Genomic DNA, 27278 nt, shown 5'->3' on the forward strand with positions numbered 1-27278 from the left:
ATATTTTCTAAAATGTATCACCCTTATACTATGTACAGTGCTGCTGAATGGTAAAAAATACAAGGTTAAAACATTTTGTTAAAAATATGAAGTGACTTGCAAAAAAACAAACCCTAGCTTTTTGTTAGATGAAATTCCTATTTTCCATAGAGTTGGCTTCCCGATACAGTTTATACTTATCGGCGTTACTTCAAAAATTCATTTTCCCATGAGCCATTTCAAACACTGATTTGATTTTCATTTTTTTTTGAGCTTTCTTTAAAAAAAAAATTTTAAAATCACTTCTGCGTCTATTTTATTTAAATATAAACCCCCCAAGACTCAGGACTTTGGAGGGGTCGGTGTGCCTCTTTTCCTTTTACTTTTGGACTGGCTGCCTGAATGTTGCTGGTGTCGTAGCTGAGCTGCTTGTGCTGTTGCTGCTGCCATAGCCATTTGATGCTGCAAGAATCGCAACTGCTGCCGTGGGGGAGAAGGGAAAGGAAAAAAAAGCTTGTTACATTAAATTTAACGCTACCTTTTACCTCAGGAAGAATGACAGGGAAGAACAAAATGGGGTAATTAAACTGAGGAAGCACTGAAATGGCATCAAAAAGGAATACCACATACTGGGACAATGAGTACAGTCAAGCAGCACCAGTGGCACAGAAGCCTGCTGAGGGCGTTTTCTAACATTTCACAGTCAAACTTTGCCCTTTGTGTCTGTCGCAGTAACTGCAGTAACTCAGCAACTTCAGTAAACACTTTAGTTCAGATGATATATTCAGCATAATACTTAATATAATTTCTCTATTTAAGTCTCTCTTCCTCATTCATGCAATATATTTTTGTCCTGAGATGGCAATTATGTACTCCCTATATAAATATCAGGATAGCTAACATTACTATGTGAAAAGAACACTTTGCCAAAGCTTCCTTTTTAATGTAATAACTGTAGCTGTGCAACGTGTTTGAATTTAACTACGCACTCGACTATGCTGTTGCTTCAAAATCCTAATGGCACCTGGCCAAGCTTATTTAGTAACGTGCCACAAGCACTCCTTGAATGTTGTCAAATCAGGAAAGTGGATGGCTTTAAAGTATAAAAATAAATTCAGTGCTCCAAGTTGATAGAACAAGAGGAATCGGATCTCTCAGTTTAGTTTGCCACACTGCAGCATTTTTAAAATTCCATATGGTATTAGTAAAAGTCTAAAGGGCAGCATTTTTGTTTTTGGAGCTGAGAATTGTATTTTTTTTATGCAATCAGAGCGAAGTTGCTGGATTACTTGTATCTGTTGCTGCTGCTGCTGCAAGGCTTGTTGTTGTTGCTGCTGTAAGGCAGAGGAGAGCTGGAGTCTCTGCTGAGGAAGGCTTTGCCCACGTCTGTTCACGGCAGAGCCAAGCTGAGACAACACTACGAAAAGGAGAAGGGGAAAGCAGGCAGGTCAAAGAGGTTGGGTGGAGGTTGTCAGGGTTAGGAAAGGAAGACATAGGAATAGAGTGTAACAGAAAGGGGATCAGTAGAATTAGTCAGAGTAAAATCAGAAACAGTGCAGAATAAAGTATACACTGTATAGACACTGTTAGTTGGAACATGCAATTAGCTTATGAAGAGCTTGTGGACATGAAACAAATTTCTTATACTGGACTTTAAAGCAGACAGTTTAAAGAAATACTCCTTAATGAAGTTTGGTATGGAAGCTTTGTATAGTTTTGGCAGGAATTGTTCCATGTGATTTAAAGACTATTCAGTTTATGAAACTACCATACACAAGACAAAGAAGCAGAAAAGTGCATGCTTTTAATTTGCAAGTCAAATTAAGTGCAACATCTTCTATGTGATCCACACTCTGTTGTGATAACTTGATATGTGATTTGCTTTAATTAGAGTAAGAGGAAGGCTTATATTAAACACCAAACTTCATTCCAGTATGAAATTTATCAATGTCACTAAAAAAACCAGAAGGAAACTCTGCCAACACATACCTGCTGCTTGAGGTTGCATAAAGCTCCCCACTCCAGTAAGGTTAATAACAGCGGCTTGCTGGGCAGATAAGGCTTGGTCTTGATTGGCTGGACATTGCTCAGCACTCTGGCAAAAATGAGAAGCTTGATACTTATTGTGGAACTTTTGTGCCATTGAATAAATAAATTCAAAAAATCAGCATGAAAAGATATGAGTACCGCTTTTATTTCCCTTTTAAAAAACTCTCTGCTTTTTATAGTGTTAAATACTGGTAATGGAGTGACTATTCAGATATGTACAGCAGCCATTATGTGCTCTATACTAGCTCTTCAATAATTTTGGATTCTATAACCTGTTTTACATAGATGGGAAATGTTTTCCAGGACATTAGGATTATGTGTGTTCTTTAACAGAAGTCCCATGGCATCTCCGGCTGCACCACGGGCAACCTGCTAGTAATAACTCTAGTTTGGATCCAGTCAGGTGGTACTTCATCTCCTAATCCTGCAAGAATCTGTATTGCACCTGAAATGGTGGTCCACATGCAATCCAGAGGCAAGAATACTAATCACTGAGCCATCTATAGACCCGAAACATCAGGAAAAAAAGTGAAGATTGTGTCATCCACTTTTATCTCAAAAAAAGCACCCCAGTAATATTCTGAAAGCAACAGCTTCCCTCAGGAACAAAATGACTCCCCACACCTCCATTCATTTCTTACACAGATTGGATCGTGAGAGGATTGATCAAATGTCAGTTGAAGTCAATGGGTACTGGATCATGCGCTACACTAGGGTACCCACAAGCATGATTCTTTAAGTACACACATGGAATGAAAATGTTGTCTGAGTACATCTTACATGATTCAAACAGACCTGTAACACACACCAAGCCGCCCCCCTCCCCAAACAAAACACCAAGCATTCGCTTCAGTTGTAAGAAGGCAGAACTTGTGACTGGGCTAGTAAATTGTCATGTGTTATGCAAGGTTTCTTTAAGAGAACCATACTAAATAATCACTGTACTAAAGAAATAGTAAAAAGAAAAGGAGTACTTGTGGCACCTTAGAGACTAACCAATTTATTTGAGCATAAGCTTTCCTGAGCTACAGCTCACTTCATCGGATGCATGCAGTAGAAAATACAGTGGGGAGATTTATATACACAGAGAACATGAAACAATAGGTTTTACCATACACACTGTAACCAGAGTAACACACTATTACCAGCAGGAGAGCGGGTGGGGGGGGAGCTGTTTTTGAAGTTTTTTTGTTGAAGAATTGCCACTTTTAGGTCTGTAATTGAGTGACCAGAGAAACTGAAGTGTTCTCCGACTGGTTTTTGAATGTTATAATTCTTGACGTCTGATTTGTGTCCATTTATTCTTTTACGTAGAGACTGAATTTTTCCACTGAATGCATCCGATGAAGTGAGCTGTAGCTCACAAAAGCTTATGCTCAAATAAATTGGTTAGTCTCTAAGGTGCCACAAGTCCTCCTTTTCTTTTTGCAAATACAGACTAACATGGCTGCTACTCTGAAACCTGTCATTATGCAAGGCACTGAATTTAGCCCTATGGAGTGGAAATCTATCAATTTCATGAAAAAACTCAGATATAGACAGACATCATCTTCCTTTCCAAATGCAAACAGATGGACATCATACCAAAAGGACTGAAGGTAAAAAATCCATTACAATCTACATACCACACAGACTATGCCGACAGCTTGTGCCACACAATCTCAAAGAAACTACGGAACCACCTGATCAACATCCTCTACAGCAAACAGAGAAAGATTAAGAATGAGCTCTCAAAACTGGATACTCTAATAAAAAAACAACCTTCAACACAAACTTCCTCATGGCTGGAATTTACTAAAACTAGACAAGCCATTTACAATACACACTTTGCTTCTCTACAAAAGAAAAAGGACATTAAACTATGTAAACTACTACATGCCACAAGGGGCCACAACAGTGGTTCCCTTAACCCACCCAGCAATATTGTTAATCTATCCAACTATACTCTTAGGACAGATTCTTCAGCTGTGCTATCTTGGGGCCTCTCGTTCTGTCCCTCCACCCCCACGAACATGATACAGTTCTGTGGTGACCTAGAATCCTATTTTCGACACCTCCGACTCAAGGAATATTTCCAACACACCTCTGAACAACATACTAACCCACAGAGACTTTCCTACCAAGACTACAAAAAGGAGGATTCTGGGTGGACTCCTCCTGAAGGTCGAAACAACAGACTGGACTTCTACATAGAGTGCTTCCGCCGATGTGCACGGGCTGAAATTGTGGAAAAGCAGCATCACTTGCCCCATAACCTCAGCCATGCAGAACACAATGCCATCCACAACCTCAGAAACAACTCTGACATCATAATCAAAAAGGCTAACAAAGGAGGTGCTGTCATCGTTATGAATAGGTTGGAATATGAACAAGAGGCTGCTCGGCAGCTCTCCAACACCACTTTCTACAAGCCATTCCCCTCTGATCCCACTGAGGGTTACCAAAAGAAACTACAGCATTTGCTCAAGGTGAAAAAGCACAAGAACAAATCTGCGCAGACACACCCCTGGAACCCCGACCAGGGGTATTCTATCTGCTACCCAAGATTCATAAACCTGGAAATCCTGGACGCCCCATCATCTCAGGCATTGGCACCATGACAGCAGGATTGTCTGGCTATGTAGACTCCCTCCTCAGGCCCTACGCTACCAGCACTCCCAGCTATCTTCGAGACACCACTGACTTCCAGAGGAAACTACAATCCATCGGTGATCTTCCTGAAAACACCATCCTGGCCACTATGAATGTAGAAGCCCTCTACACCAACATTCCACACAAAGATGGACTACAAGCCGTCAGGAACAGTATCCCCAATAATGTCACGGCAAACCTGGTGGCTGAACTTTGTCCTCACCCATAATTGTTTCACATTTGGGGATAATGTATACCTTCAAATCAGTGGCACTGCTATGGGTACCCGCATGGCCCCACAGTATGCCAACACTTTTATGGCTGACTTAGAACAACGCTTCCTCATCTCTCGTCCCCTAATGTCCCTACTCTACTTGCGCTACATTGATGACATCTTCTTCATCTGGACCCATGGAAAAGAAGCCCTTGAGGAATTCCACCATGATTTCAACAATTTCCATCCCACCATCAACCTCAGCCTGGACCAGTCCACACAAGAGATCCACTTCCTGGACACTACGGTGCTAATAAGCAATGGTCCCATAAACACCACCCTATACCGGAAACCTACTGACTGCTGTTCCTACCTACCTGCCTCCAGCTTTCATCCAGACCACACCACACGATCCATTGTCTACAGCCAAGCTCTATGATACAACCGCATTTGCTCCAACCCCTTGGACAGAGACAAACACCTACAAGATCCCTACAAGATCTCTATCAAGCATTCTTACAACTACAATACACACCTGCTGAAGTGAAGAAACAGATTGACAGAGCCAGAAGGGTACTCAGAAGTCACCTACTACAGGACAGGCCCAACAAAGAAAACAACAGAACGCCACTAGCCATCACCTTCAGCCCCCAACTAAAACCTCTCCAACGTATCATCAAGGATCTACAACCTATCCTGAAGGACGACCTATCACTCTCACAGATCTTGGGAGACAGGCCAGTCCTTGCTTATAGACAGCCCCCCAACCTGAAGCAAATACTCACCAGCAACCACACACCACACAACAGAACCACTAACCCAGAAACCTATCCTTGCAACAAAGCCCGTTGCCAACTGTGTCCACATATCTCTTCAGGGGACACCATCATAGGGCCTAATCACATCAGCCACAATATCAGAGCTTGTTCACCTGCACATCTACCAATCTGATATATGCCATCATGTGGCAGCAATGCCCCTCTGCCATGTACACTGGTCAAACTGGACAGTCTCTACATAAAGAATAAATGGACACAAATCAGACGTCAAGAATTATAACATTCAACAACCAGTCGGAGAACACTTCAATCTCTCTGGTCACTCGATTACAGACCTAAAAGTGGCAATTCTTGAACTAAAAAACTTCGAAAAGAGACTCCAATGAGAGACTGCTGAATTGGAATTAATTTGCAAACTGGATACAATTAACCTAGCCTTGAATAGAGACTGGGAGTGGATGGGTCATTACACAAAGTAAAACTATTTCCCCATGTTTATATCCCGCCCTCCCCTCGCCTCCCCCGTTCCTCAGACATTCTTGTCAACTGCTAGAAATGGCCCACCTTGATTATCACTACAAAAAGCTCCCCCCCACCTGCTCTCCTGCTGGTCATAGCTCACCTTAAGTGATCACTCTGGTTACAGTGTGTATGGTAACACCCATTGTTTCATGTTCTCTATGTATATAAATCTCCCCACTGTATTTTCCACTGAATGCATCCGATGAAGTGAGCTGTAGCTCACAAAAGCTTATGCTCAAATAAATTTGTTAGTCTCTAAGGTGCCACAAGTATTCCTTTTCTTTTTGCGAATACAGACTAACACGGCTGCTACTCTGAAACCTAAAGAAATAGTGTTATAAGGTTAGGACATACTGAGAATACCATTAAAAAAAAAGACTGACAAAGCTGTAAAATGATGGTACCAACCTCTCAACAAAAACCTACAGAAATTTGTGATAAATGTACCGGTATGTATATTTTGCACTAATGCAATAAAAAGTGTTGTTTTGATTATTTCTTTACTTAGCATTTAGATTTCAGCTCAATTTAATTTACATGCTGGAAGAAACTAAGTTAGGATTTCCTTGTACAGATGTTGAACTATGAAGAGTATTGGCTTACTGATCAAAGAACAAAGTAATTACAAACTAACAGATTCCACAGTTGGATTCCAAATGCCTTAAGAATACATCTACAGCAGTCTGCTGTCACACCACCACACATAACAGCTTAAACACCTGTGTGAACAGAGATGATACTGTAGGAGAACTTTTCGGCCATGTGGGATTCCAGGAAACGGACGTTACCTCGTAAGAGAGACCAGTTGGGTGAGGTAATATCTTTTATTGGACCAATTTCTGTTGGTGAGAGAGACAAGCCTTTGAGCCACACCGAGCTCTTCTTCAGGTCTGGGAAAGGTACTCCCAGCATCACAGCTACATGCATGGTGGAACAGATTGTTTAGCACAAGTAGTTAGCACATATTGTAAGGGACCATTCAAGGTAGAGCCTGTTACCTCGTAAGTGAGCTTAGTGTCAGTCTAATACTTTATGTAGTATTCAGAACCACCTTACTGATGATTCTTCCATACTATTCGAAAAAAAATTATTTTAAGATAAACTGATCTAGGTATCTGGGCTGAAGGCAGAGACTAACTAGCACACACAAAAGGCCTCTGCAGGAAGACTAGAAAGGAGCTGGTAACTACACTGGTAGATGGGATACAAAAGTAGAGCAGACTGTACTTTTCCTTTCCTAAATTGGCCACATGTGGGCACGGTGAGAACTAAATACCCTATCAGATAGGGGAAGGTCTTGATGCTCCAAGGGAAGGGGATTTGGCATATGAGAATGGATTGAGGTTAGTCTACAACAGAGTTTAAAAGTTTTTACAAATAAATCATCTATAAAGATTAACTCTTTTCACAGTGATTGTACGTGCTGCCTCAGCTTCCCACCTGTCTACAATCATCCAAGATGACAATCTACAATTTTAGGGCCAAATGCAGCCCTACCCTTCGCTAGCACAGAAATGCCAACTCAATTGAAATGGCTAAGAGGTAAGCCAACTGCGAACTGACAGGGCTAGGAAGAAATGCTGGTTTATTCTACAGTAGCGGGTTTCACGTGTATTCCTCTAAAGCAGCTGTTACTGGTCATTGTAAGAATCGGGACAATGGAGTCCTGTGCTGTAGTTCTGTGTATGGGGGGGCAAGAACACACTTCCCTCACATACTTGTTGTTCTGGGGAAAAGGAGAGACACCATTTAATCCATGCATTGTAACTGCCACAGAAATCTTCTACAATCTTCCAACTAATCCTGTAACCTTTGAAAGACTCACTGACATATCTAGATTTCTACAACATTCAGAGATCCCATTCCTCACAAGTAACTGATAACCAGTCAGTTGTCAATGAAATGTTTAGTAGATGTAGTTTTAAATAAGATTTTATTAGCCCTGTCTTCATGCAGGACTAAATGCATGAGCAATCTGATACCTTAAAATCAGCTCTTTAAGTCATAGATAGACAAAAAGTTATATTAATTTAAAATCCAAAGTATGCTAAGTTTCCAATACTCTGTAACTAAAAGCCTCCTTACCCAACATGCATGTGAATGTTAAAAAACAAAATTCTCTTCTGATCTGAAATTAACAACTTTTAAGGCCAAAGAGATGTTTCTGACAAAATAAACAGGGGGGTCAAAGTGGAGTTTAGAATGCAATGGGTCTTTCAACTTAAATTATACTATATGAAGGCTTATTTAATTTTAAGACTAGCAAATTCATACAAACCTATGCAGCTGACATCCTATAGTAAGTGTAAACAGAAAAGGAGTACTTGTGGCACCTTAGAGACTAACCAATTTATCTGAGCATAAGCTTTCGTGAGCTACAGCTCACTTCATCGGAAAGCTTATGCTCAAATAAATTGGTTAGTCTCTAAGGTGCCACAAGTACTCCTTTTCTTTTTGCGAATACAGACTAACACGGCTGTTACTCTGAAACCTATAGTAAGTGTGCAAGGCATAATATGAACCACCAGAGGGCTACGCTATCTTTGTCAGTTCTTTGTTAACTAAAACACAGTTAAGCAATACAGGAACTGTTAGAAGCAAACCATAATGGTCTTTTCAGTATTGTCTCAGTATTGCTGAGAGGACAGTGGACTAACTGGGCAACACAACTTATTTTTATATTCCTATATCTTGTAAAAGGAGAAATTATGAATGACTTTTACCATCCAAAAATAGATCCTTGCTATTTAGTAAACTAGTATTGTTCATCTCCTCTTCCTTTAAACAACTACTCCAATCAACCACTCACCACCTGAAAGGTATAATCATTTTGGGAGTAAACTATGCAGTTCAACAATTTTCCAATGTATTTATGCACTCTTACTGAGGGTAACTGGCACACCTGGTCTCCCTGCTGTTGAGGACTAGAGGTTGCAGGCTGCGGGGACTGCTGCTGTGGAGAGAACTGTGAGAGCTGTTGCTGCTGAAGTGGGTTGAAAATAAGTGAACCACCTGGAAGCTGTTACAGATTAAAAACAAAAGACATAATGCAATCAAATTCATGAGCCTGCCATTCTCCAGGGATAAGCACAAATAAAGATCTAGATATTAAATTACTTCTTGCAGCTATTTTAAAAATGCTGCTGTTTTTGAAAAGGCCCCATTTTTCAGAAATAGAGTCTGCATAAGTTGTACCCCTAGATTCCTCGGGAGAAAAGTATATTATTGTCATTGTTCGATTTAAATACAATTGTGCAGATTTTATACATCGCTAATAAAAATGTAGGTTAATGGATATCTGTAACATCAGAATACTTCATTAATTCCATGTTTAAACCATTTTATTCTGTTTGGATGAAGGCTTCCTAGTAATAAATTGTGGAGAATCGGATGTAACGGATATAATTAAATATGGGGCCTATTTCCTCTTGCTTACACCAGTTTTACCAACTGCACAGATTTCAACTGAATTATTCTTGATTTATATCAGTGTAAGAGAGAGGAGATTCAAGAGCATAGCCTGAAATTACAGCCTGAAGAGCACAGCCAGAAAATACAAGCATTTCACGAATATCTTCATAATCTCTCACACACATACAATGCAAAGAACTGTTACTGCAATATGAAGGTTACACAATTAAACTCTCAAGGAAGACAAGAAATGTAAAAGTTCCAAGATCAAAGTTAAATTATCATACTAAGTCCTCCATAGTTTGTAATATATATTTTAAAACAAACAGTGTGATAGCAAGCTGCACATTTAACCAGGACTGGAAGAGTCCCTATACATATATAACTGTGACTTGTGCATTTGTGAACTGCACTGAGTTTAACTGTGCAACCTCTTTATTTACATTTCATTTCCTAGGGCCACATCCCCTGGTCTACTAAGTCCACTATATTCTGTGTAAGTGGCACTAAGTGGACTTAAAACAGCTGACTACAGTCAGTGGAGAATTCCCTCCTTGGCAGAGGAACTCTCCTGACACTGTCTCCTGTGCCAGCCACACCCCATACTCCTGGCAGGGGAGAGTACAGGAAAGCAGCATGGGGTGTGGCTGGCACAGGAGACTGTGTCAGAGGAGAGTTCCTCTGCCAAGGAGGGAATTCTCCACTGACTGTAGCATGGGGGAATCAATCCTATTCTGATGTAAGGTTCCTGAAGGATCTTGCACCACTGGTGTAATTTAGAGCTGCTCCTTTGCAGCTATAAATTGTGCTGGACCTGATAGCTGCTCCCACTCAGCCCTGCATTTGATCAGATCTCAGAGGCAATCAAGAATTTTCCCCCTTGGATTTTATTTTTTGTTTAAATTAAATAAGTTTATTCAGAGTTTGTAAACTCCTTGTCTGGAACTATTTGTGTTGCGTAGCTTTCTATTTCTGGTAATAGAGACTACAAGTGCACATGCATAGTTCATCTTTCTTAAGACCTATGCTGGTTAATTTACAGGGGATTTCCACTGCACTGTTAATTTTGCAGTTTTCAAATAATCATAACTAAAAATGAAAACAACTACTTTTCAGTGAAAGCAAAGGCTGAAAAATGGAAGCCTTTAGTATGCAATTAGCCACTTGAATTCAATTTTTCAAATTTCACTATTTCTACAGCTTATTTTATGTTATTCAAGACTTGTTGATTTGTTAGTGGTGGAAGGATGGCCTCAGGTTTGCTGTTTTATAGGCTGATTTTAGTTATTTTAAGGCACCTATTCTCTTAGCATAGACCTTTTCTTGTCTTATGCATTCAAATTAAAATAATAAAATGAAACATTTACAATAAATGGCATGTCTCGGAACACCTGGCTCTAAGGAGCTGGAGGTCTATGTGACCAAAAGCACTTATCAACACATCTATATAGAATAATGCAAAGAATTATTGTGTCCAAATACATTAATTACCTGTAGTAGATTTAAGGGCCGAAGACCTGAAGCATTTTTTAAACCAAAAGGGCTGCCTGTTAATTAAAAGTAGGCAACCATTACTTAGTTAGATGCACATCATCAAATCAAATACATCACACCATACCATGCTAATGGGATTATTTCTAAATACTCCAAGGTTGCAACATGGCAAGGTTAAGTTTTAAACTTAAACAGCGTATTGTATTTTCTCTATAAAAGTGTAAATTGCATGATTATCCAGACACAGCTCAGGGGAACAGACTGATTAGAAAGAAAGTTCTACCAATATTAAACAAGGTATATTGCAAATACTACTACTGTGTTTGGACTAGATAAAGTATGCAGAGAGCATCCTAGCAGATGTTCTGTAGTTCTTCCTCTATTTTTAAAACACATTACAATTTGCATCCCACGCATGGACATGTCTGGAATCTCAATGAAACAGCAGTTACTGATAGCTGCATTAGCGAGAGGAAAATATTGAAATACAGCAAATTATAATGGCTTGTTTTGGAAGAGCTTCAAGTCCAAAAGCATAATTGGGAGGATAAACATCTAACAAACATTAGGTGTTTTTCTGTCCTGTTTTCTAAAAGGTTGGAGCCTAAGAACTTAAACACTTCTCATTAAGGAATGTTGAAGCATATTGATTTCTACAGTAATATTTTATGGCAGTTAAGAAGCTAAAAACATACTTAGAATAAAACACAGTCTAGTAAAAGAATAAGGGCCTGAAGCACTGAAGTGTGGGTCCTCTTCCTAAATTCTGGGATGTTTTCATATTTTACTTTTCTTCTAGTAGTGATGATTGCCATATTCACTTCTGAACTTGCAACGTAACCTACCTCAGAAACTCCCTTGATGGGTGATCCAAATGTATAACCAGATGTAGAATACATCTCCCTAACATAGCCTAGGGTTGCCAGGTGTCCAGTTTTTGACCAGAACGCCTGGTCGAAAAGGGACCCTGGCGAGACTGTTCAGCACCGCGGGGCTAAGGCAGGCTCCCTGCCTACCACAGTTCCGCACAGCTCCCAGAAGCAGCAGCATGTCTCCGCTCCAGCTTCTAGGTGCAGAGGCAGCCAGAGGCTCCGCACACTGCCCCCACCTGAAGCGCCAGCTCTGCAGCGCCCACTAGCCAGGAACTGCGGCCAATGGGAGCTGCGAGGGCGGTGCCTGCGGACAGGGCAGCACACAGAGCTGCCTGGCCACGTCTCCGCGTAGGAGGGACATTCTACTGCTTTTGGGAGCCGCCTGAGGTAAGCACCGCCTGAAGCCTGAACCCCTCCCGTGCCCCAACCCCCTGCCCCAGCCCTCATCCCCCTCCCACTGTCCATACCCCTCAATCCCAGCCCAGACCACCCTCCTGCACCCCTAACCCCTCATCCCCAACCCCGCACCCCAGCCACAGCCCTCATTCCCCGACACCCCAAACCCCTGCCCCAGCCCTGATCTCCCTCCCACCATCCGAACTCCTCATCCGAGCCCCCTCCTACACCCCAAATCCTTAACTCCAGCCCCACCTCAGAGCCTGCACCCCCAGTCAGAGCTCTCACATCCTCCTGTACTAGCCGGGAGCCCCCTCCCACACTCTGAACCCCTCAGCCCCAGCGGCCCCTCCCACACCCTGAACTCCTGATTTCTGGCCTCACCCGCAGCCAGAGCCCTCACCCCTCCCGCAACCCAACCCCTTGAGCCAGCCTGGTGAAAATGAGCGAGTGAGTGAGGGTGGGGAGAGCGAGAGATGGGGGGGGGGGGGGGAATGGAGTGAGTGAGAGCATGGCCATGGAGAAGGGGTGCGGCCTCAGAGGAGGGACAGAGCTCAGAGGAGGGGCGGGGCCTCAGCGGATGGACAGGGCAAGGGTGTTCATTTTTGTGTGAGTAGAAAGTTGGCAACCCTAACCTAGTCCCTTAAAATAACTATTTCAGACACACTCAACCTCAGCTGACCTGGGGACTAAGAAGGCAGAGATACTCCCCAAATTCAGTGTGGCCTACATCCTAAAAGGGATGCCAGCAGCTCAGATTTAGGTGCCACTGCAATCTACAACACCTGCCCCCCTCAGCTGCCGTCTAAATGTAAAAGTTGCCTAGGCATCTAAGTTTCTGCCTCTGGTCATGCGCACCTCACTCTAGGTGTCCAGACACATATGCTGCACACCTCTGCCCCAGTGTGATCTACAAACCAGGAAAAGAGAGGCAGGCAAATGCCTATCTTGCCTTTTGACCTGATCCAAACATACTCAGAACACACCTGTCAGATCAGGCTCCGTTAAAAATCCAGCCGTGGCAGGGCCACCTTACTTATAACTTCTAGCACAGTGGTTAGAGCACTCACCTGGGATGTGGGAAACCTAGGTTCATTCTCCCCTCTGCCTGAGGGCTAGAAAACATTTGAACAGCGGGTTCCCACCTCTCAGGAGAGCGCTCTAATTGCTGAGGTATGTGTTATTCTGATGTGGGTTCACCCTCAGTCTCTCCAGTTGAAGCTGTTCCACTTTGGATAAATAGTCATTGGGCCAAAGAGAGAATGACCCTACAGCCTGGCAGGTAGCACACTTAGCCAGGTGGTGGCTAACACTGGGTCCAGTCCCCATGCACCAATGACTCTATAATTATTTATCCACAGTGAAACAGCTTTGACACAAGAGACTAAGGCAGGCCCACAGCAGAAGGTCCCAAAGCCTAGCGGTTAGGGACATGGAAGACCCCTCTTCAAATCCTTTCTTCCCATCAGTTGGGGTGGGAATTGAACCTGGGTCTCCCACATTCTGGATGAGTGCTGTCTCCACTGGGCTACCATCTCTTCCTCCCTCTAGAGAGGGGTTTAAGACAAACTCCTCTCATCAGCATCTCCCATTGGCTAGTTAGGCAGCTCCCCATCTAGCATGCTGGCTTTTGTGGATCCCATTCTTAGGCACTTATCTCCCCCCCCTTCATTGCATAGGGAGTCTAGGTGCCTAACTTAGGCCTTGTGGATGCCAATGTTGTTCTTGTGATTTTCTAGGCACCTGAGTGTTGAAATCCCTAAGTCCCTTTGTGGATTCAAGCCTGAATGTACACACTATCCATTCACTGGCACACTTAAACTCTTCTGCCCACTGTTTTCATATTCTACTTTCACTGTAGTTAAAGGACTCTTGCTATTTAACCTGATCTGAACGTTTCCTCATGACAGCTTTTTACCTGATTCCTACTAACCTGCTTGAGAGGCAGACTGCATTGCAGCTGGCAGCGCATTTGGCACCAGACCTCCTGATGGTAAAATGCCACTCAGATTTATACCTGCAGGGGTTATGGCTCCAGTATTACACCCCAGCATAGGGTTTGAGCCACTCATCAATGTCTGTGCTCCACTGTAGAAGAGGAAAGAAAACACATTAAATCCAAGTGGCAGAAATGTGTGTGAACAACTAGATTTTTGCCTTCCAGTCTTTGACAACACAATCAACAGTTCGCGTTAAATGAGGTTAAATTTAAGGTGACTGATCAGAACAACATTAATCAATCAATAGGGTGACTATAAATCACAAACTAACATTAAATGAATGTTACAGCTGAGTGTGAAACATGCTATGTGTTCTCTACAACCCAGACATCAAGGCATCTTAGAAAAACACATAAAGGAATAGCATAAAATACCTAGGATTTGGAATATATAGGTCCATATCCTACCCTCATTCTGTGCACACAACTCACTCTGATATCAGTGATCATGGGGAGAATAAAGTGTATAGGTTTTTTTATTCTAAGCCTGTAGTGTTTCTAAATACAAAGACTAACACAACCTTAAATACAGCAGCACTGACAGGACATAAAAGCTGGAGACCAGGCTCATGTTTTCCTTCAGCAACTTGAAAAAATCTGTTTAATGGATTTGGAGTGATGAGTTGCTGCTGGACAGTTCAGATGAGTAATTCACACATCTGACATTGTTAGGTTGCACTCTGTGTTTTACACAAAAGAACGCTACTTTAATTTAATAGATATCTACCTTGGTAATAACAGAATAAATTCCACTGTTGGCAGAAGTGCTTTTAAAAAATACAGAATAATATTTAAGTCTCAGAATAAGTGTAAAAATGCTTAATAAAGTTAAGTAATCATAAATCAAATTCACTGATGTTCCATTTAATAGGCAACAAACAAAAGGAAGTATTTTTTTTATACAACGCACGGTCAATCTGTTGAACTCTTTGCCAGAGGATGTTGCGAAGGCCAAGACTATAATAGTGTTCAAAAAAGAACTAGATAAATTTATGGAGGATAGGTCCATCAATGGCTATGAGCCAGGATGGGCAGGGATGGTGTCCCTATCTTCTGTTTGCCATAAGTTGGGAATGGGTGACAGGGGATGGATCACTTGATGATTACCTGTTCTGTTCATTCCCTCTGGGGCACCTGGCATTGGTCACTATCAGAAGACAGGATACTGAACTAGATGGACCTTTGGTCTGACCCAGTATGGCGGTTCTTAAGTTCTTCTTATAAACATTTTCTACAGAGTGTTTCACTCACAAGGGCTTTTACACAGAAATTTGTATAATTATTTTTAATTTGGAATGGTTTGCATATTCCATTTCCTCTCTCATAATGATTAATAAAAAGATAACATTCAAGTGGAAAAATTGTAAGAACAAAATCTCAAGAGCTATCATAGTTTTTGTAGCTAGCTAAGCACTAGTGCAGGGATCGGCAACCTTTGGCACGTGGCTCGTCAGGGAAATCCGCTGGCGGGCTGGGACGGTTTGTTTACCTGCAGTGTCCACAGGTTTGGCCGATCGCAGCTCCCACTGGCCGCGTTTCACTGTTCCAGGCCAATGGGGCTGCAGGAAGCGGCGGCCAGCACACCAGCCTACAACGTTTCCCGCAGCCCCCGTTGGCCTGGAACAGCAAACCGCAGCCAGTGGGAGCTGCCATGGGCCGAACCTGCAGATGCTGCAGGTAAACAAACCATCCCAGCCCGCCAGCGGATTTCCCTGACAGGCCACGTGCCAAAGGTTGCTGATCCCTGCACTAGTGCAATTAAACCCTATACATCTTAAAAACTCAAAGTACACAGTTCAGTGGTTCTCATTCAACTTCATCAGCATTCAAATACTGGGTTTCTTCTGTTTGAGCACCTCACAAAACTGCATTAACTCTGAATTACACCATTACAGAGTGAAACGATACATTTCCGTTGGACATCTTGAATAAAAACTGGCTTAATGAATATTGAACATTTCTGTAACTCAACATAAAGCAGGTTGTTAAGAAGCCACGAAAATAAAGTGAACTTACCACACAGAGCCCACTACATTGATGAAGTTAAGTCCTGCAGGGTTTGCCATGACCTGGGTGGAGGTGGTTCCTGTAGTAATGGATGTTACCATGGTGGAAAGAGGAATGGTCATTACAGGCAATGCCTGGCTCAGAGACATTTGCTGCTGAGCAAACGGGGTTAACAAAGTGGGCTGAGGGGTGAAGCCTGAATCTTGGGGAGTAGGGGTGGCAGAAGGGGTAATAGGAGTTGAGCTCTGAGCGTCAGGAGGGTGTGGGGTCGATGAAGGGGTGTTGTTTGGAGTAGGAGTAGATGGTTTAGGAGTTCCAGACCCTGCTCATTGAGAAAAATAAAAAGTGCTAGTTTGTTATAAAAGGCCAGTCCTTTTGTAAAATAAGGTTAATGGAATCTTATTTAGCACTGACAATTTGTTCCAGCTTTTATAGCAGCAAACTGCAAGTGTTAATTTCTACACATGACACACGAGTGTTGCTGCACTCGCTTATTATTAAAGATGCAGTATATCACACAGAAACCCCATCACCATGCTTAACTCTTTAACCAAAACATAAATTTGTATCGTCCATTAAGCCCTTTTAAAATGTATAGTGCACTAAGTCATGACTCTGTTGGAAATATTTTTAAGTCAATGTAGAACAATTTTTCTGAGTGACCATTTTAACCCAGTTAATGGTTTTGCTTCTAAAATGTCAAACATATAGTCTGTATGTACTGTCTGTATAACAGCATCATGCTAAAACATATGGAAAACAACAGATCCAACAAAGAACGGATAATAATTTCAGTGATCAAATGGGGTCAATGGTAACCATCTAAATTCTATCATATAGATATCAATAACTGTATTTGCCAGATTTCTGTCAAATCACAAAAGAGAAAATAAAGTAAATGCTTTTGCAGGAGATAATACTGCATCTTTAAAAGTTACTGTGTAATTCCTTCTGCTTAAATGTAGAATGTATAGATAAATTTGTTGTGAATGCAGTATGCACAGTTTATCAATAGAAGAAACAAAAAACAGAAAAAGTAAAAAAACCCAAAAGCTCTTGAGGTGTTCTCTTTTTTAGCTTTCATGTCCTGCAGAAAGAAAGGAAAGAAATGTGAATGTCCAAAAGCTGTGACGAGAGCTTTACTTACAGTAACAACTGTGTGCAGTAGATTTACATAATCCATACCAGCAACATAAAAAGGTGCGAATAGAACTGTTCGAAAATTTACAAAATCTTTCTTATGTTTTTCTTTGTGCAAAACAAGAAGGCAGAAAAATTACACCTTTTGAGCTATCCAGAAGATTTTAAACTATTTAATGCAAAAAACATATATCACTGTGCAGCATACTGAAATGCTCAGTGTGCAATTAGTCATAAAAAAAAAATGGAAAACTATAGCTGTGGTTTCTTTCGCTGTACAAATATGTTCATGAAAGGCCTCAAGACGCATATTTTAAAAACTGTTTATGATCTATCTTTACAATAATCCTGTCATTGTTAATTAAAAAAAATCAAACTTAGATGTCACTCATTTTAGAAAATTACATTTTAACACCTGACATTATGGTGCTATAATAATCATTATTACACTTTAGTAATCAGGAATGATTTGTAAAACAGTGTTGGAGTGTTTTAAAAGATCATCTCATAGTTTATTGTATCACCACCTTGGGACTGATCAGGTTATATACATACACAGAGATACAACTGTACCAGCTCCTATGACATTTAAAAAGAATCAGTTGCTTAAATTATGTAAAAGCAAATTGGTCTCATATACTATTATTTTTACACTGGAGGAAAGAACCACACTTTGGAATCTTATATTGTCACATTAGCTATCAGGCTTTTTTAAAAAAAGAGAATCATACTGGTTGCATAAAATGTATTAAAACGTATACACAAAGGGTGCATACATATTTATATATATATATATATATACAGAAAAACAAACACAATTACAGTAAACATAAAATACATACAGTCAACAAGAGACCTGCCTGAAGCTTTGCACAATTTATACAATTTAGAGTACACTGTACATTTAAGTTTCACCATTCCACTGGTTAAGTTTATCTCAAGAAGCATTATGCAAAAGCCTAAGATTTAATGGAGAATTTAGTTCGTGACTCACTTTGTGAAGAGCTCGCAGGAGACATGGCAGCTGGAGAAAGCATGCTAACTTGACTAAGATCCATAGACTGTTTCCGAGAAAGACTGGGAGGCTTAGAAGGAGGAGGAGGAGTTGGGGATTTTAGGTGGCCACTTGACTGCTGTGGACTAAAAATATTACCTGAAAAAGCACAATTAACACATGTTATGGTTCTGCAGAGGGATGCTAGTCAGAATATTTTCCATTATATACATCCTTGAACAGTACTGTTTAATCAGAAAGCAGTAAGATCAGCTTTGAAAAACGCTCTCCATGACCTATAGAGGTAAAGTTTTCACATTATATTTAAAGTTATTACATTAAGTAGTGAAACCTCACACTTAAAAATAAGGGATACAGACAGGAGGAGGGAGAGGAAAAAAAGCTAAAAAGTATTTACCTGAAGAACTACTTCCTGAACTTGAAGGTAGTTTGATAGGAGGAGGTCGATGTTTTACACCTTTCCCCAATACTGAAGACTGCACGGATCCAGATAGACTCTCTGGCTGCTAAGAAGAAACAGAAATTAAAGATATATTAGCTCAATCTGAGATCACATTATACATGTTAGAAATAAGTAACTATTAAATTAAAGCATTTCTAGTAGAATTCTAAAGTAAAGCAATTTTCAGGAAGTGGTCTCCCTTTGTGGGAGACATTAGAAACACAATCTGTGATCCTTTTCAGATGCAGCTTTTGCCAAGAGAGGCCTCCAAACTAGTGGCAAAGTTAAAATAAAACAAACAATGGGAATTATATTGCTTCATTCCCTGTCCTGAATTCATTGCTAATGACATCCCAGGAGTAGAAGAATGACAGACACACTCTTGAAAGAAAGGAAAACTTAGTCTTACAGATAAATTTGTCTGTCAATCCTGATCCACTTGGGATTCACGGTACAGAACCAGAGTATGGGAACATGAATATAAATACTTGGGTGAAATCCTGGCTCCCCTGAAATTGATGGGTGTTTTGCCATAATTGCACCATTATATTTAGAATGAAGGTGTTCTGCTTTTTGTTTCACCAGTTATGAACAGAATTTTTTAAGATGAATTAATAAAGTTCAAGTATTGCCTTACAGCTATTCAAATGTGTAGGCCTGAATTACAAATGGCAGGCTACACAGAAGTTGGCTGTAATTGCCTCTAAATCCATGCAACTACTAGTTCAGATTGTCAGACAATCTGTTTCAGGGAAAATAAATTTACAGGTAAATGCCAAATATTTAATTTACATGCATGGAGCATAAATTCAGAATAGAAGAAGTATTATAAACATAGTGTCTGTTCTTTCAGGTTCAGGGAGATGACAGAACACACAGAAGACAATATCAGGTATACAACTTCAAAAACTCAATTTATTATTTGCATATTTATTTTTATTATTCTTAATAAAATTAGTGCTTGATATTTTCCCTCCTTGTCAAAGGAGTCAAAAGACTGACAGAGGAAATTAAGTCAGCCTTCTTCAGTGCCCTAGAAAAAACACCTAGTTAACTTTAACAATAAAATTAACCACATCACTAAAAAAATTTAGAAGAGTAATTTCAAAAGATTTTTAGCTGAATTATGGTTCCTTTGAAGTTCTTTTCAAGTTGGGCACACATGCTAAGAGCTGATGCTTAGCTCTTCCTTTTTACAGAGTATACAATTCTGTGGTCTTTAATGGCTCTGAAAAGCAAACAGACACCATTCTCCTTTTATGTGCTTCTATTTTTTTCTTTAAAAATTCTTTAAGTTCCCGTTGATGATAAAAATAAAAACTAAGTCTTTAGGGTTACTTTTTCAAACTCCTTTTTTCACTATTCAAGATAACTGCTTAACCACCCATAGAGGATTATATAGTCAAAAAAGAAGGTGATCCACTGCTTCCTTGCTATGACTCTGCTGACTCCAGCAGAACTTAGTTCATGGCTAACAAACTGGACAGCTTTATTTATCTATTTAAAAAGAAGGGATGCTATAGGGCAGAACACAGATAGCCAGGAGGAAAGGAGCAGCAAAGCAGAAATGCTAGCTGAGGTCAAAAAAGAACTAGAGTAGTGGGATCAATCTAAAATACTCAGCAGAGAAAACAAAACACATAGCCTGATGGGTCCATCAGCACCAAACTTTCAGCCATGGGAATTCCTGCCAGACATGTACAGAGGAATACACCCCTAAGAGCATGTATCCCTTAGAAGGATGTTGTCATTTTGAAATCTAATAAAAAAAAACAACTCCAAACCATTTTTATGAAGAGTTAACAGTTCAGGTACTACGCCTGCCTCCAAGTTCCCTTGCCAATTTTTAGATTGGCTTTAGAACTGTATTTTCCTGTCTTTAAAAATGCTTTTCTCTGCTCTGCTGCTGTATAAAAGACCTACATAAACTGAGAAAATAGAAAATAGCAATAGGACTATAGCAAAACACAGACACTGACTTTACACAGCATTATCAAAGACACAAAACTAAAAAAAAAAAAAGAAAATCAGAGAAAAACATTTTTCTCTAATTTCTTCCATTACAGACTTGTAACAATAGTAGATTTAAAAACTTCAGACAGATGTTTGCCCTTTGAGTCCCGTTAGGGAACTGTAAGTACTCAATAAGCAATTGTAAATGTAAGAAAGAAACATTTAGCAAACTCACTTCCATTTCCTTCCCTGGAGAAAGATGACTTAGGTTGACTGATCCACCTGAATTATGAACCATTTTCACTGGACATTTAGCTTCACTTTGAACCAGTTCCTGGTATTGGTTCACTACCCTGAAATACACCACTAAAGACTTCAGCACAAGATTTGAAAAAGCATTAACAATTTTGCACTATTTTTAACATTATACTGTTTGTTCGAGATGTAGATTAACTTGATTATATTCTAAATTTTCTTTGCCTACTTACTACTGTTTCACTTTTCTGAAATGCAAACTGCAAGCACATAGATAAAATGGTTTGAATTGTGATTCAGATTTACTTTCAACATCAGTAAATTGATCTGCAACATAACAACATTGTATAGAAATATAGACTCCCTTACAGAGACAGCTGATGCCACAATATTTACATTTTTTCTATCAATTTGAAGAATAAAATATCCACTTGTGTAAAGCAGTGCTTCTCAACACATGGGCTGCAATCCCCAGTAAGGTCATCAAAGGCAATCAGGGCTGTTGCAAGGCCCTGAAAATCCCATTACACTCTAAAGCAAAGAAAATTTCTCCACAGAACTGCCATGACACCTTTATCCCTCAAAGTCAAGTATTCGGTCAGCCTCTTGAAACACAAATAAATTATATAGGCTTAGCATTGTTACATTTTTCACTCCTACTTTTACCATAAATGTAAGGGAGTTGTGAAATTTTTTGACTTTGAATTAGGGGTTGCCAACCAGAAAAGGTTGAGAAACATTAGTCTGGAGAAATCCACTGAGTATGGGAGAAGTCTACTTTATGTTTTATAATAAACCACAGCAGATAACCGTAAATCTCTTATAGCTAAAATATACTAGGGGGACTATTTTTCCTCTTGCTGTAGGAGTGATGGAATACTTCTCACAATGCTATATCAATATTGCCTCAATAAAAAATATTCAACTGATTTCTAGAAGAAGTTTTACACTACAGTTAAAGTTCAAAAGAACAACTCTCTTTAAAGATATACTTGATAGCAAATTTATTTGTACAAAGTCTCAGGGCCAAATTCTTCTCTTGAATGCTCTCACCAGGCTACCACGGGAGGGTGCATCCAAAGGCATAGTATGGCCTTCAGAATTTAACAGAAAATGGGACAAGGTATGTGTAGTTATTCTCTTTCCCCAACCCTCCCCACAAATGTAAAGTGCAAGAGATGCTACGTTTTTAGTCTGGTTGCAGATCTTGACTGTTTCTATTTAATATCCATGTCACATGCCATTACTTCCATGCCACATGCCATTACTTCCATGCTAATGAAAGTAAGGTACATTATGGCTGAAAGGGACAAACCCGGGCTGTAACAAGAGAAAGATATGAACTACTTACCTTTCAGCATCAGTCTTGGAGCCAATAAGGAACCTAAAATGTAAAACATAAAACAATGTAGTTACTATTTTTGGAATTCAAAAGCTTTCCTCAAAGATCACAACTCTGAAAAACAGCAAAGAAACCACTCTCTTTTGGAATGGGATGCACTGCTGCCAGCTAATTGATGAGAACAGTTAACACTTAAATCTTACTTGGTGGGCTGGAGACTACTAAAAGTATAAAACACTAACCCTGATTCATAATCACTAATACAATATATTTAGAGGGACACAATTAAGGTTGACAAGGATTTGAGGGTTTTATTGTAATACCATCCCTTTAAGAGTGAATCTACACCGATGTAAAAGACAAAATAATACCAGTTGTATATACCTAAAAACAGGAAGTGGCAGTTTGCTGTATATTCTATACTGTTAAAAGTAGCATTGCATATTGTTTGTATTAAGCACCATGGCATTATATATTTGGTTTACATTTGTAAAGAAATGTAACATATATATGTTCTCATATAAGGAAAAAATGTAAGAGCTCTAGCAATTAGCTATTCATATTACTAAAAAAGAAGGATTCAGTTTGAAGTAAATATATTTTAAAAATAGAATATATGAAATCTGTTTCACTAATATCATTTTAATGTAATGCCCATATCCCTTAAAGGAAGTTTTTTGGTCCAATTCAGACCAATTTAGGAAATTATCATGGAAATTATAACCAATATAAGTCAAGGATTACAGATCTCCCAGGCTTTTCCCAGTAATCTACTATTTTTTTCTCTCTTTGTACAGTTCTCCTGGGACATATGACCAATCTATTGCTTTTTCTGGTTAATGCAGATTCATGGTATGGAAGAGATTTCAGATGCAATGAGAGTGTGATTTGGGTGTATGTCAAGAAACACCAAAGCACTAAAATGTTAAAAGAAATGTTTAGTTTTCCTGATTTCTCTCATTATTTATCTTTCCCAATCATGCTTTCTCACAAGATGTAGCTCTAAATAAATATTTCTTGTTTGTTATTCACATTCACATTTTACTGAAAATTTTATTTCATTCCATTCAGATTTGAAATTTGCAATGAGAATTGTTAGGGTTACTTCAGAATTATTCATGTTGTTTCCATGGATTCAAAAAGCAAACTACTTTCCAGGAAAATAAGGGGAATACATTTTTTGGATCCCTGACTTTTGAGGCTGGAATTTTCAAATGGAGCCAAAGAGATTTAGGGAACCAAATCCCAATAAGTTCTTAACATTGTGCATCAGGACTGGTATTTTCAAGGAGCCAATTTCAATCAAAAACTCCCTTAGGTGCCTTTGAAAATCCCAGTTCCAGTGCACAACTTTAGTGACTTTCTAAGATTAGTATAGAGCTCTAGAAAATAAACAGGCAAAGATGGAGACAAGGGTTAAAAATAACTAAAACTTGGCAGTATGAAATGGTTAAAATTAAAAAGTAATGGAGAAGGATTAAACACTAGGTAACAATACAAAATAGTAGCAGTTAACAAAACCTGATCATGCTAGCTGCTTTGTGCAAGTGGACAGACCCTTACATCCCATTGAAATCAATGGAAGTCTGTGCAGGTGCAAGGGCCAAGTATCCAGAGCACCTTGCAAGAATGGGGCATAAAATAAGAACTAACAACGGGCAGGTAAAGGGATAGCTGTAGCCAGCTATATATAGTCAATATATTTTAAAACAGAATTAAGAACATATGTACCAGTCATCATCCTTGTTTGTGCTGCATTCCCCCCCCCCCCCCCTTTGTTTTTTTGTCTTTTTAGATTGTAAACTCTTTGGATAAAGGACTGTGTCCCTTCCTATATGTTTGTACAGTGCCAGACACATTTTCAGCACTATCATAATATAAGTACTGAAAATGGGAACATCACTGGAAATGTGTCATGGAAATTCTACAATTGTTCCTCCAAATTGAAATTTTGTTCCAATATAACTTTAATGTGGAAAGATACGAGATTCTTGTGATTGTATCTGAATTTATGCATTATACAATTTACTACTTTTCTTTTTAAGATGACATTCGCACATGTGGGTAAGATATTTTTAAATTTCTGAAATGAAATCCTTTAACCACATTTTTAGTTTTCTAGTGTAATTAGGTACACATTTGTCATTATGATCTAAGCAGGTAAATACGTCTGTTTTTTCCTCAATTTTCATAGAATAGACCTTTTTAAATATACGTGCTACTTACTGTGATGGAGTTACTGGGCTGTCATTCTCCTCACTGCCTTTGAACGTCTGTATTTTACCATAGTACAGCGGATTACCAAGGGACTGAAAAATGGTCAGTTTTGTTTTCTGAAGTTGATTACCAACTTCACATTCAAACACATAATCATCTCTTATCTCCTAAAAGACAGAACGACATTATACATAGAATCTTTTCAAAAACAAGTTCACAGAAAAGGCTGATCAATATATGTCAGAAATCTACAAAATACAAATTGCAAGTAACACAATCTAGTAGTCCCTAAATATCACTTTGCTCAGCAGGAATGAAAAATGATTTCCACAAAAAATTCTCTAATAGGATGGGAGAGATAAATAAGTTACTTAAAAAACAAGAAATACAGAGAACCCGTAACTATTTATGATAGATACTGGAAGTGCAGACAGAAGAAACACATCTAAAAGTAGACACACAAGATGGGTGAGGGAATATCTTTTATTGGACCAACTGTAAATGGTATTATCTCAGCCACCTTGTCTCTCTGATATCCAGGGGCCAATACAGCTACAACACTGCAAATATCTAAAAGTAGTTATATATACAACACAGAACTATGGTTGAATAGGATGCCATAGGGATGAAAATTAGGTACTACAAGAAAAGCATACAACCAAGATGGTAGATTTTGGTAACATGAAGTAACCTGCAAGGACAAAGAGATGGATGCTGAAGATAAAGTGGACACAGTATGTTGGTGGTTCCATTATGAAGAGTCCATAAACTGATTTCTAATTAACTTAAGCATTTTCTTATGTATTGGATCATGCAATTTACAGCTGATCTATAGGTTTCACTGGGACAGTGGAGAAAAAAACCTGTAGAGCTTTCTGCCTAAAACAGACCTATGTACTAACGTGCTACAGGGGTTAGACTAGATGACCCTTGTGGTCCCTTCTAACCCTATGATTCTATGACCTCCCTTCCAGAATCTACTGCAAGAGTTATTACTGTAAAGGCAGCTCTTCTGATTCACCCATTACATGAGGATTAGAAACAAAACAAAGGTGTGTTGAAAGCAAGAAACATTGCTTCCTGTAAATTATTACATTTTTGTTACTACAGTAATGGCAGCAGCTTCCCACAGTGTCCTGCTATTATACAGGGAAATTAAGAGTACTTTGGCTAGCTGATTATTGCAATGTGGGTAGGCAGTGTTGGCAAAGCAAAAATTCCATTGCATCATGCTCACACTACAAAACTGAGGTTAAGGACCAGAATTTAAGAGTAAATTATTTTTTACTATTTTGTGTGCCAATGAGTAATAAATTATAGTTATTCTTTTAGCTTTGATAATCAACCCAATGCACCAGTGTGTGAAATTACACTTCCCCGTGACAATCTCCCTTCCAAATTTTTATAGAAGACTAGATTATAGAAAAAAATATAATATGCTCTCATTTCCATTTTGTTGAAAGAAGCAGCATCTTAACTAGAGGGAGAAAAGGTGGGCCAAAAGTCTAAATTACTCACATGTGCTGGCCAGACAGTAGGTTGAGAGTCATCAGGTTTGACAGATTTTTCCACTTTGGCATATTTTTCCACCTTAAAAGAAAAAGCAGAAATCAGAATATAATGCATTTGAAACAAGTGTAGAGAAGAGCCTTAATGATTTCATACTTCTGTTACTTTGCTCTAATGTTTTCATTGAGGAATTCTCATAATCTTTAAATAGATTTAGCAGAGCTTTATTTAGCTGTAAAAAATCTATTGGCTAAGAGTGTGGCTCACATTGTGGGATGAGTGTGGAATCCCGTCACACTGAGAGTGAATCAATTGCATTCTAGCAGCTGTTCCTAAAGGCATTGTGCCCAAGCCCAGCACAATGTCCCAAAGAAGGCCATCATTGCTCACTGCTTTATCATTTATCTTCCTGCTTGATACACAAAATGTTGAATAAGTGAAATTTTTACTGACCCAAATGTGATTAGAAACAATTGAACTTACATCAACTTCAGAAGGTGCAGACAAGTAGCAAGGGTTCTGTTTCCACATATCTACACACTGAGAGGTGGGGAAAAAGTACAAAATAATGTGAGCATCTGTATACTAATGATTAACAATAAATAAATAAAAATGTTCGCCCATCTAACTTGCAATGTACTTACATTTCCAGCTTTAGAAATTTTGAGGTCGTACTGCTGGGCCCCTTTCCTTTCCTTTCTTTTCTGTAAGTAGTCAAGTAGTCTGAGTTGAGGTGGAGTTGGATAATGTGCCACATCCTGCTGCCGATTCAGAGATGACCTGGAGTATCTCTTGAAACACCTATGGAATATTGAGAAGTGTGCTTGTAAAACAACAGACTGAAACATGCTACACAGGAAAAAGCTAGTCACGTAACGAAAAGATGTCCTGTGCAATATGCTGTTTAAATTGTCATCTTTTATGCTGTTGCATAACACATAACTGTGATCCATCTACTTTTAAACATGTTATTGTTCTTATGAGCCTCAAGGTCAAAACATTTGTAGCAAATATTCTTGGAATAAAAATTATGATGGAAGAATTTTGTGAAT

The 27278-nt window shown here is 39.4% G+C and overlaps 1 protein-coding gene across 18 annotated transcripts in view; it reads right to left on the minus strand.

Annotated features, from left to right (window-relative positions):
• Nucleotides 1-77: 77 nt before the first annotated feature.
• SUPT20H (SPT20 homolog, SAGA complex component) overlaps nt 78-27278 on the minus strand; it is a 63704-nt gene continuing 36503 nt past the window's right edge. For 3 of the 18 annotated variants that reach the window (XM_084644628.1, XM_084644624.1, XM_084644614.1), the window contains 15 exons: nt 26871-27027; nt 26710-26766; nt 26236-26307; nt 24727-24884; nt 22510-22542; nt 21139-21256; nt 18906-19014; nt 18488-18646; nt 16363-16675; nt 14281-14435; nt 11077-11132; nt 9059-9193; nt 1969-2074; nt 1269-1396; nt 78-459 (listed from right to left, as the gene is read on the minus strand). In XM_084644628.1, the coding sequence (XP_084500754.1) occupies nt 322-459; nt 1269-1396; nt 1969-2074; nt 9059-9193; nt 11077-11132; nt 14281-14435; nt 16363-16675; nt 18488-18646; nt 18906-19014; nt 21139-21256; nt 22510-22542; nt 24727-24884; nt 26236-26307; nt 26710-26766; nt 26871-27027 (1894 nt within the window). In that variant the 3' untranslated portion in view covers nt 78-321. The remainder of the gene's footprint in view (nt 460-1268; nt 1397-1968; nt 2075-9058; nt 9194-11076; nt 11133-14280; nt 14436-16362; nt 16676-18487; nt 18647-18905; nt 19015-21138; nt 21257-22509; nt 22543-24726; nt 24885-26235; nt 26308-26709; nt 26767-26870; nt 27028-27278) is intronic. The other 15 variants (XM_084644617.1, XM_084644616.1, XM_084644620.1 and 12 more) reach the window with 13 other exon arrangements.

This window comes from Lepidochelys olivacea (assembly GCF_965140295.1).
Source record: "Lepidochelys olivacea isolate rLepOli2 genome assembly, chromosome: 1".
Lineage (NCBI taxonomy): Eukaryota > Metazoa > Chordata > Testudines > Cheloniidae > Lepidochelys > Lepidochelys olivacea.